The sequence below is a fragment of the Branchiostoma belcheri genome, unplaced genomic scaffold (assembly GCF_001625305.1).
Source record: "Branchiostoma belcheri isolate BF01 breed outbred unplaced genomic scaffold, Haploidv18h27 scaffold170, whole genome shotgun sequence".
Taxonomy (NCBI): domain Eukaryota; kingdom Metazoa; phylum Chordata; class Leptocardii; order Amphioxiformes; family Branchiostomatidae; genus Branchiostoma; species Branchiostoma belcheri.
Genome location: NW_017803158.1, coordinates 287213 through 297740, shown reverse-complemented (window position 1 = coordinate 297740; position 10528 = coordinate 287213). Strand labels below are relative to the sequence as shown.

The following is a 10528-nucleotide window of genomic DNA, read 5'->3' as shown; positions in this document are numbered from 1 at the left end:
ACGTTTGTTTGGTATTCCCTTCGCGAATATAAGAACTTTGGTTTTAGTTACATTGACACTCAATTTCCATCTATTGCAGTATGTTTCTAAATTGTTTATACAGTTCTGTAGACCTTCTTTAGACAGTGAGATTAGGGCGAGGTCGTCCGCCCAAGATAAACAGTTAAGTGATGTAGAAGTTAAAGTTGCAGCGTCACATTTGTTTGGATCAAAACATGAAGGCAGGTCATTAATGAAAAGGTTGAATAATAAAGGACTAAGATTGCACCCCTGTCTTACCCCACATGTGGAAACAAAAGGATTCGACAATCCGTTTTGTAGTCTAACAGCATAATTAACATCAAGGTACATAGACCGCAACACATTGAAAAAATTTCCACCTATACCATAATGCGACAGTTTGTAGAATAAACCATCACGCCAAACACTGTCAAAAGCCTTCTTTATGTCGACGAAACAAACGAATAATTTACCTTTCTTTTTTTGTGTGTATTTGTCAATGAGAGATTTAAGGATAAATACATTGTCTGAGGTTCTGCACCTTTTTCTAAATCCAAACTGTGTATCATTTAGTATGCCTTTATCTTCGACAAAGTTTTGTAGTCTAGTATTCAATAATAGAGTAAATAATTTTGATAAACAGCTTGAGATGGCGATTCCTCTGTAGTTGTCAGCATTAGATTTGTCGCCTGATTTGAAAATTGGAGTGAGAATACTTGTATTCCAGTTAGATGGAAACTTGCCGTTTGATAGAATTGTATTGAATAATGTTACCAGTGATTGGCATAGCTGTGCTGACCCATGTTTTGATATGTTTCATTTACGAAAAGAGAAAATGATGGATTTCTAATATGTTCATCTCGTCATGGCACTAGTATTTATATCTGCTGTATACTGTCTCTTGTTTGTTTAAAACTGTATTGCTGTGGTCCAAGGTGGCCAAAAAAGCAACGAAATAAAGTATCTAAGTATCCATTTGCAAGACAAATGCTACTTATTACAGACTGTAATAACTATTATCTGCTAATTATTAACAGTTTGTCCCTCGAGCAAGGTGACCCTTAACTCCATGGTGACCCGGACCCAAGATTCTTCCAAATATATCTGTGAAACCGGCGAAGATTTGTATCGGCCGGGCTTTAAAATGTGTATGCAAGGTATACGTATACGTATGCGTTTGGTTTGTGTGTGTGTGTGTGTGTGTGTGTGTGTGTGTGTGTGTGTGTGTGTGAAGCCCCGATAAAGAAAAGCCCAAAAGCACACCAAAAATAACCCAAAAACTTTGCTTAGAGAGCACAGACAGTATCCATTTGCGAGACAAATGATATCCAATACGCCGTTAAAAAAACAGTGCTGTTATTAAATGTGTCGCCCTGGCTGATATCTGTTATGAACAGGACGCGATGTACTCCAATAGCTATAAAGGACTCAAAACTTCGTGTCGGAAATTACGTTTCAGAGGGTTAAAATTCAAATTTTAACCACCTTCGGCGCTCTGTATAGTATATGATGAACTGTTACATTAAAAATCTCACTCCCCCCTCCCCCATTTAACGATTTCCATTAAGATTGGTACATTAGCACAGCTTGCGATGTATAGTGGTACTGCACGCTGTACTATTTGATCGAAATACGTTGCAGTTCCCATATACACTGTATCAGGGTGTGTCAGGGTGAAATACCGGCCGGGTCCCCCAAATACGCCGTATTAGCGAGAACACCGTATTTGGTTATGCTGTATTTCACCCAAATACACGTGTATCAGGGTGAAATACGGCCGGTTTACCAAATACAGCGTATTTGACCTGAAAAACACTGTTTTTCACTCAAATACGCTGTATTTGGCTTTTGACTGGTATACCCCGCCATAGCCACCGCCGCGGCGATCTAGGGACAAAATGACAATGAACTTTATTGCAGATTCACGCCCTACATGGGCCTAATGCACTACGTTAGATAACTGAGGTACATGTACATGTAGGAGAAAGAAGTACTACATTATTATGTTACGTCTATGTTACAAGATCTCTAAAAAAAGCTAGAGAGGGGTAGCACCTCTTACGAATGGGGTTACATATAATATATTATGGTTGATGCCCGCTCAGTGCAAATCATTTCAACTCCATACAAAATGTAAATTACTTCTTGCCACACAACCATCGAACGCGATACATAGCACTAAGTCGGGGTGTGGTCCCGGGAATAAGATAAAGGTAGTCCCAAAGCCTTGTCATGGTCCAGGGCATATAAATGTAGGTGCAGTACTAGACTATTATATCTTTAATCTAGGGCACGGTATTATTTTGTCAAAAAGAGAAAAGCCTAGTTCTACATACCGGTATCATCCCGGTAGTACGTTGTCCACTGATTAACGGCAGCGCAGAATTCACCGTTCGGCCCGCCCCCGCCTGCTGACCCGCACTGTCCGCCGTCCCCGTCCGCGTACCAGCGGTAGCACAGCTGTACGTTTCGGAACCACGAGGCACTGCTCAAAACATAGGAAGACAGAATTATATTCTAGGTAGCAGGTAGTGTTACGCAATTTCTCACTGTCAGGGGCTGATTGGCCTCCTCCCCAAGAGCTTGTGCCCATACGATTCAATGTTGAGAGAACAGTTTCTAGAACTATCAATAGGTGCTAACTGTGACTATGATAGTCGAATACAAAACTGTCCAATATAGGAGCTCCGTATTCACTATGGGAACCTGGCAAGACATCACAACTTCGAGCGCCAACATGGTAACAGACAAGTCTCAGATACCCAGTTTCAGTTCTCAGACAACGATTGGTCCATGTTAGCACATATGCATAAATCAACAGGATTGATGTCGTAAGAGGTGTTGACCAGAAAACTTCTAGGGGCCAGTGGAAGGGCTGCTAGGAGCGTGATGTAGTCACCGGTGCGCTGTGTGTGATAACTGACCTGTAGCTGGATTCAATCCTCCAGCTCATCCGGCAGCCTCCCCCGCGGTTGTCGGTGTCGTCCCTGTAGTACGGGGTCATCCGGTCGACGTTGGCGCAGAGATGACGGGCCGCTCCCCCGCCACACTGCCCACCGTCCCCGTCCGGGTACCAGCGGTAACACAGCCGGGTGGAAGACGTGAAGGCAGCAGGGGGACCGCTCTGGTCATGACAGTTGTAGCCAGCGATTCCACACCTGTAGCGACGTCGCCTAGCGCATAGATGGAAGAAAGAGTCTGTCTGAGTGAGCATGTATCTGTTGTTACCTCGGTGTGTATACCTGAAGGTGCTTTAGTGTGCGTGTCTGTATGTGTCGGTATGTTTGTACAATGAATAGTTGCAGTACGTGGCTGGGTGGATTCCCTAACCACAGACCACAAAAGGTAGGTCATGAGAAGTTAGGTCCCAGAAGCTGGACGTGCCAGCAGAAAGTTGGTCACATGTACATTCATACTGACAGAATTGACGCAATCACCAAGGGTTAAAGTGTGAAAATGCATGGATAAACGGAAAGCTTTACAATAATGAATAAAACAAAAAATCACTAAAACGAAAATTAATATTTCCATATTTAAGATTTAACAATTACAGATGTCTTATATTTGGAAACCTAACATAAATAAAGTTTGCCTGGATACCAACCCAAAAAACTTGGCTATTCAGAGAATATCTTTTGGCTTACAGTGTAATAAATCAAATAATCAAATCAAATCAAATCTGTTGGCTTACCTGGCACCGCACGTGTCAGGACAACAGTCGCCGTCATCGTACCGGTACCCGGCAGTGTTGCAGCCCGGGTCGCACCACCCATCCCCCACCCAGTACGACGGGCAGTAGCGGATGCTGCGCTTAGCCCTGGTCTCCTCTGAGTCGGCGTCAAGCTTGTCTCCGTAAAAGTAGGTTTCATCAACCTTTAGAAAAGTGCACAAACATTCAATTATCGCTCATTACATGTAGTACATTCATACTGAAAGTATAGACGCACTCCCCTATAGGTGGAAGAAAGAATTTTTGTGAGCATGTATCTTTTGTTAGTATGACATTTTGTTAGTTTGACATATGAACTATAACTTCACGAAACCTGAGTGGCTATCTTAAGTTTATTGTCCGGATTCTCTTCAAAATAATTTAGCAATATTCATTCACGAAGTCTAAATATATCAAGGTTAATGTGAACCAATCGATATCTCTCTAAAGCTGGGGTTTGTAAGATTTCACACTATTTAGAATAACTGTATATGTAGTCATGACATTGTCTGAATGCCTCGATATCACAGTGGTAAAGGGAGCCTCAATGGAAACCACCATGTCCTTGTTTCTTATTCTTCTGTCTAGGGCATTTTTTTAGAGGTCGAAGCCCATCCCTCTCATTCCACTGTATTATCTCCCCGAAGTCAGGTACCTGTTGTACATATGGATGGAGTGCGGAAAGTCCTGTAAAGTGCCTTTCCCAAGAATACAAGGTCTGGCCACTCGGCCACAAAGTTGGTATTACTTACTTAGCTGATACATACCTGACACTGTATCTCTGAAGCACGGCCCCGCAGGTACTCCTTAAACTCCACATGTCGGCTGACCTCCACGGCTGGCCCCAGATCACGTGTCTCTCCCTGCTGCAGCTTCTCCAGAACCTCCGTGACTTCCGTACAGTTCATCCCGCCAACCAGCTCCAGGAGACTCTCCTCGTACTCATCGTTAGTGGACTCTGATACTTCTTCAGGGGACTGTAGCGAAGACAGATGTATAAGACGACCAACAATTAGATTTATAGTCAAACGTTGAACTTTATTACAACACACAATTTACAGTCGCCTTCATCAGGATAATTAATGACCAATCACTTCACATCGTGATCTCGCGAGGGTTACGGTTTACAAACACAACACGTGACCTTATTCACATGAGACTTTACTGATATGTGACGTAAGCTGTGTACGTGACACGTGTTTGTAAACCGTAACTCTCGCGAGATCACGTTGTGAAGTGATTGGTCATTAATTATCCTGATGAAGGCGACAGTGGTCGCTGAAAATTTGATCTCTCTGTAAATTGTGTGTTGGAATAAAGTTAGCTTCTTATTAGCTTCTTAGAAGTGTCACTACTGTTAGATAAATGTTAGCAATACCAACCCTATATGTATATGTTGCTATAGGCTGTACCCGCTACAATCGTTGTGCAATAAAGTTCTTTTTTGGACATAGTCAAAGAGCAACAGAGAACACAGGACTACTGAGAGTAGATGTTATAATATGGGTACGTGAGACAGTTTACCTTGGGTTTCTTGGCTATCTCTCCCATGTAGAAGGCAAGCACGATGCTCCCACTGACCAACACAGCCAGAACAACTGCCGCAGCCACGCCACACAACACAGAACGGTCACGGGACTTCGACATGTGTTTCTAATAGAATGCAGTAGATAGGAAATATATATATATATATATATATATATATATATATATATATTCATCTTTGTGTGATTGTTATTTACTTCCATTTTTAAATATGTGTGCATTTATCTCACATATTGTACATTTATGGTTGGCTATGTATAAAAACAGCCCACATGAAACCCACTAAGCAGTAAGCTTGGGGCACCATCAAAAAATGCACGTCGGCAGAACGTACTGCGCCTGCGTGAAACCACTGAAACGGTTTTCCATTGGATGTTTGGTCACCATTGCATCAGAATTTTGCCTGTTACAGAGGTCGTCTTTTCCGACACAATACTTGGAAATTACAGACGGGATGTTAACATTATATAGTATTACATGTACGCGACTACGACCTTATATGAGACTTTCTGCTGAAGTGCTATGTATATGCACAATACATTATGTGATTCAAGCAGGTGCAGTACGTTCTGCCGACGTGCTCACAACAAAATAGCAGAATGTAAACAAACATGGCTGACTGGCGTATTTCCAGCTCGTCTGGTGTAATATTTTGGCACCAATACTTCCAGCATGACACTTATTTGCAGTGGAGCAGTGTTGATTCAACTTACTTTGTAAAGAAATGACCAGACAATTTACTTCTGTATCGTCCTAATGTTACATAAAAGATTTAAACTTACTTTCCGCACAAGGGTGTCCAGAGAGGAGGTGCTCCCACCATGGATGGTGAATGGAGGCAGGGTCTTGTCGGTCATAATTCAATTGTTTCTAGAAATATAAGTAAGGACATGGGAGTATTTACAAAGGGATCTATTTTATTCGGCTCCATATTTAACAAATTACCTGAGTGGAAAATGGGCAAAAAGTTGCCTCATGGGAGAGTATTGTATAGAAGTGGCTAATGGTTGCCTAATATGAGAATATTGTATAGTAGTGGCTAAAACTCCACCCCCTATATTAATGACTCAAGTCAGTCAAGTCTGAACCTATCGGCCCGGGTCTCAGGTACCCGGTGTCCAGCCTACATCGCGGTTGGGGCGGGTTTTCTTCGGGGCCACAGGAGCTCTTCCCCGCCCGACTCATTTAGGTTCCCCGGTAGGATTTGCACTCCTTGCGTGCAAAACTCCTGTACAGGCGTAACACCTCTACCGGGCGGTCGGTTGAGCTGGACGGGGGAAAGCCTGCCCCAACCACGATGGACTGGGAACCAATCTCAGGTAATTGAGGTACACAATTGCGCACTCCGTCACACAACGCCGAGGGGATACAATTACTTGTTGTACACCTGAGTCCGAGTAGGAAAAAACCTTCTTGAAAAATAAAATTTTCAGGTCAATTGAAGTAAACAATTACACAGTCCTTGGCGCCAACACACACAGCCCTGAGGCGGTATAATTACTAGTACCTGCTGACGTCCTGATTCCGAGTTGAGGAAGTCACATCATCGAAAAATAGAACTATTAAATTTAATTGGAAGGTCATTTGGTGACAAATGTCAGTATACAGACATTGACATCTGTAACTTGATTCAATCGTCATAGTCATAATATGAATATAAATAATCCTGCTATTAGGTCTAAAACTATGGATTCAAAGATAATATTAAACAACAATGATAGACTAACTATCAATCCAAATATTATTCCTATTAACAGGTGATTAGTTTGACAAACTGAGCTAGAGACGTATGGTTAGAAATCTAGAAATCTGTACACTGATTTGAATGGTTATATCTGTAGCGTCTGCCAATCAATTAGATTTTTTCTGTATCTGTAACAGTTTAGCTGGTATTACCGATGCAGCACACACTATTGACAGCCTGTCAACAGCTAATACCGTGTATTAAATTAACCGCAAAGAAATGCACAATGCCAAAAATAAGTTAAGATCGTATAGATTGTTTACAACTACCTACAATGAAGAAAAATACCAAAGTAATCAAAAAGGGGAAGGTCAGAAATGCAGTCACAAAACTAAGGATCCGCTACCACAAACTACAAATTGAAACTGGAAGACATACCCGCACTCCTCTGGAACAAAGGTTGTGTAAATTTGAATGGAATAGAGGACGAATGTCACTTTGTTATAGAAGATTATACGGTAAAGAGAGAAATGACCTGTATAGGTTTGTACAAAACCTATTTCCTTACTTCATACAGTTGAGCACTGTAGAAAAGGTTATATTCCTTATGCAATTTGACAAACCATCCATCGAAAAACATATCTGTTCCTTTATGTCTACTATAACTGAAAAGCGAGGAGAAGAATTTATGTAATGATAGTTAGTTTTATTTTTTTAGATATATCTTTTCATCATGTTTTGCTTTCACCTGTACTTATCCCAGCGTGGCAAAAATGTGCAATTAAGGTCGCCATTCATTAAAACGGCAGATCTACCGATGATACAAGTTGACGCGATATATGATATGATTTAGTGAGAACCCCCAGTCCCGAAAAGCAGAGCACAGTTTTCGCCCTATGGGGATTTTCATACGTTAAAGCCACTCTATGTAGTTTTTTGACAATACAAAAAGTATATTTTTCATTCTTTTCTTTACATAGTACATTGACTTAACCCTTTAGTATTCCAAAATTATACTCCGCAACAAAAAATACAACATCCTTGCTCCTTATAAGCTTAGAAAACTGTGAATGATCTTCTATTCAACCTCTGGCCACACCAGGCCACACCGTACATATGGTATTGCCCACTGCCAGTGGTTTGACCTACATCCCAGTGGGGTGTCAGTTGATAGCTTACCAGTTTCTGAAATACCTAATCGTTTACCAGATCTTTTATCTCTTTTGAAGGGATGATGACCACAGTTTATTCATGCCCAACAAAATACTCCAAGTTGATGATTATATTCCACCTCATGTGAAAGATATGAGTTTTTTCTAAGGAGACTAACATCTTGTGACATGTGCCCCTGTCTATCAAGCCTGGCATGCCCGGGCCAATTAGCCACCCCAGGGGGGCAACCCCTGTATGTTGTTGTTGTCCTGAGCAAACCGGTGCCACCAGGAACCCAACAAGGACTGTTTGAACGGACAAAATATACGTAAAAAATGTGAAATAATGACACAAATGTGTTGAAAAGTGATAGTAACTGTTAATAATACCAAAATTTAGTATAATTAGAATATTTCAAATTTTTGCGAAAAAAAATACATAGAGTGCCTTTAAGAACCACAAGGTGACTCACTTTGACTGGGTAAATATTATCGAAGGGTGCACCTCATAAATATGAAAACTGACGATGTTTGAGTTTAAGATACAAACTACAAAATGTATGAAAAGAAACAAAAAAATATTTCGGCATATCGGCCTGTGATGCACTCTTTGAATTCGCCCTCTGTGGTCAACTGAACTGCAGCAGACTCACCCGGTAAGTTGCGTAATATGGCGCATGTATACACGAACTGCAAAACCTTCACAATCCAAATCAAACAGTATCAAACCGCCATATTCCTGTACATCTGACGTTCACACGAGGCTTTCTACCCAGTCTCTGTACAACTCGCGTCACAGGACCCTGGGGTCGCCCATTAGTACTCTGTTCTGCGACCTTAAAAATGCATGGAATCACGTCTCAGGGGGTCTGAGGAAAAGCCAAACTTTCACTTGAAACATGCCCCCACAACAACCTAGATTGCAAGCGCCGCCCCACAAATGCCCCGAAACACAAAAACGCTACCTATAACAGCGACAAAAGATTTAGTGACAACCACAAAAAGTCCAAAATAGCCTCTCAAAATGCGGGAAATCTCGTCTGAGGGGGTCCACGGAAAAACAAACTTTGGCGTGGAGCATGTCGCGGGACACCCCTGGATTGAAAGCGCCGTCCCCCAAATATCATTAAAAATCCTACCTATAACAGCTTGTATACATACGGTCATGATGAAGGAGTTCAAAAAGATCTAACCTTTCAATCACACGCAAAGTCGCGGGATCCAGGAACGGAGGCCCCGTGCACAGCGACACTTGGTATGGAGTCCCTCTCCGTGAAAAAAACCGAATACACTGTGTGCCGTCTTCTGACACAGGTGGGTTTATATAGTGTGAAGCACGCACTGTAGCCCATTGTTTTGAGGAGGAAACAAATTTTGAAAAAAATAAGACTAAAACCCCGCCTCCCTATATGCATGGCTGAATTCTGTCGGGCATTGACCTGCTTAAATACCTGGCGGGATCACAGGTCAATTTAGGTACACAATTGCACACTGCGTCAAACACACTATTAAGGGGATACAATTACTTGTTGTGCTTCTGACTCCAAGTAAAGGAAACAGTTATCTTGAAAAATAGAACTATTAAGTTTCATCGGAAGGTTATTTGTTAACACAAGTCAATGTACGGGCATTGGCCTTTTTTTAAAAGGTGGTTCAATGGACAATCAGGATTCATATTATCACCGAGTCAACTGAAGCAAGTTAAAAAAACAATTTCCGTACATTGATCGTGACTTGTGTCCCCAAATGACCTTCTAATGAAACTTAATAGTTTTTTTTTCAAGAAGGTCGCTTCCTTTACTTGGAATCAGGAGTGAAAGTTGTTTGTCACAGGTGAACCCCTTAAGGCTGTGTCAGCCAGGTTAAGCTGGAGCGACACTCAGGCGTCACGGTTGCTTTCGTTGGATTTTCGTTGTTGTCATGTTTTCATGTTCAACATTCCTTCTAGATGCATGCGCGTCCGAGAGTCACTGACTTCTTATGGGTTCACCACACCACGAAGTGGTGGTGAACCCATATTGCTTTTTCTGATGTTTCTTCTCCTTCTCCTTCTTCTTCTTCTTCTTCTCCTGCCATTTTTTAAATGGATTCAGCTTCTTCATTTTAGGGCCTAAGGTCCTGAAATTTGGTATGGAGGTACAGTGGGCAAATACCCCTAGGCGTTTTTTAAATTTTTGTGATACAGGCTTTTAGAATGGTTTTATTTGAGTTTTTTGGCTGTGTTATAGCAAATGTATTACTGTGTTAGTGTGCCGTGTTTACCACGTCTGGGCATGAGTCATCACAATGGAATGCAGGGCATCAACCAATAGGCATGCAGCTTTCCTCTATACTTCTTGCTGATTGGCTGTTGGGATTTAACTTGATTAACACCTGCACAGAGCATTTCCACCTGCACAGAGCATTTCTTGCTGATTGGCTGTTGGGATTTAACTTGAT

The 10528-nt window shown here is 41.7% G+C and overlaps 1 protein-coding gene across 1 annotated transcript in view; it reads right to left on the bottom strand.

Moving 5' to 3' along the window:
- LOC109466872 overlaps positions 1–9400 on the bottom strand; it is a 14221-nt gene extending 4821 nt beyond the window's left edge. The window contains exons 1-8 of the mRNA XM_019764731.1: positions 9283–9400; positions 6037–6124; positions 5234–5362; positions 4477–4686; positions 3692–3873; positions 2925–3173; positions 2337–2485; positions 1872–1887 (exon numbers count right to left, since the gene is read on the bottom strand). Of these exons, the coding sequence (XP_019620290.1) occupies positions 1872–1887; positions 2337–2485; positions 2925–3173; positions 3692–3873; positions 4477–4686; positions 5234–5362; positions 6037–6111 (1010 nt within the window). The 5' untranslated portion in view covers positions 6112–6124; positions 9283–9400. The remainder of the gene's footprint in view (positions 1–1871; positions 1888–2336; positions 2486–2924; positions 3174–3691; positions 3874–4476; positions 4687–5233; positions 5363–6036; positions 6125–9282) is intronic.
- Between the last annotated feature and the right edge of the window lie 1128 nt (positions 9401–10528).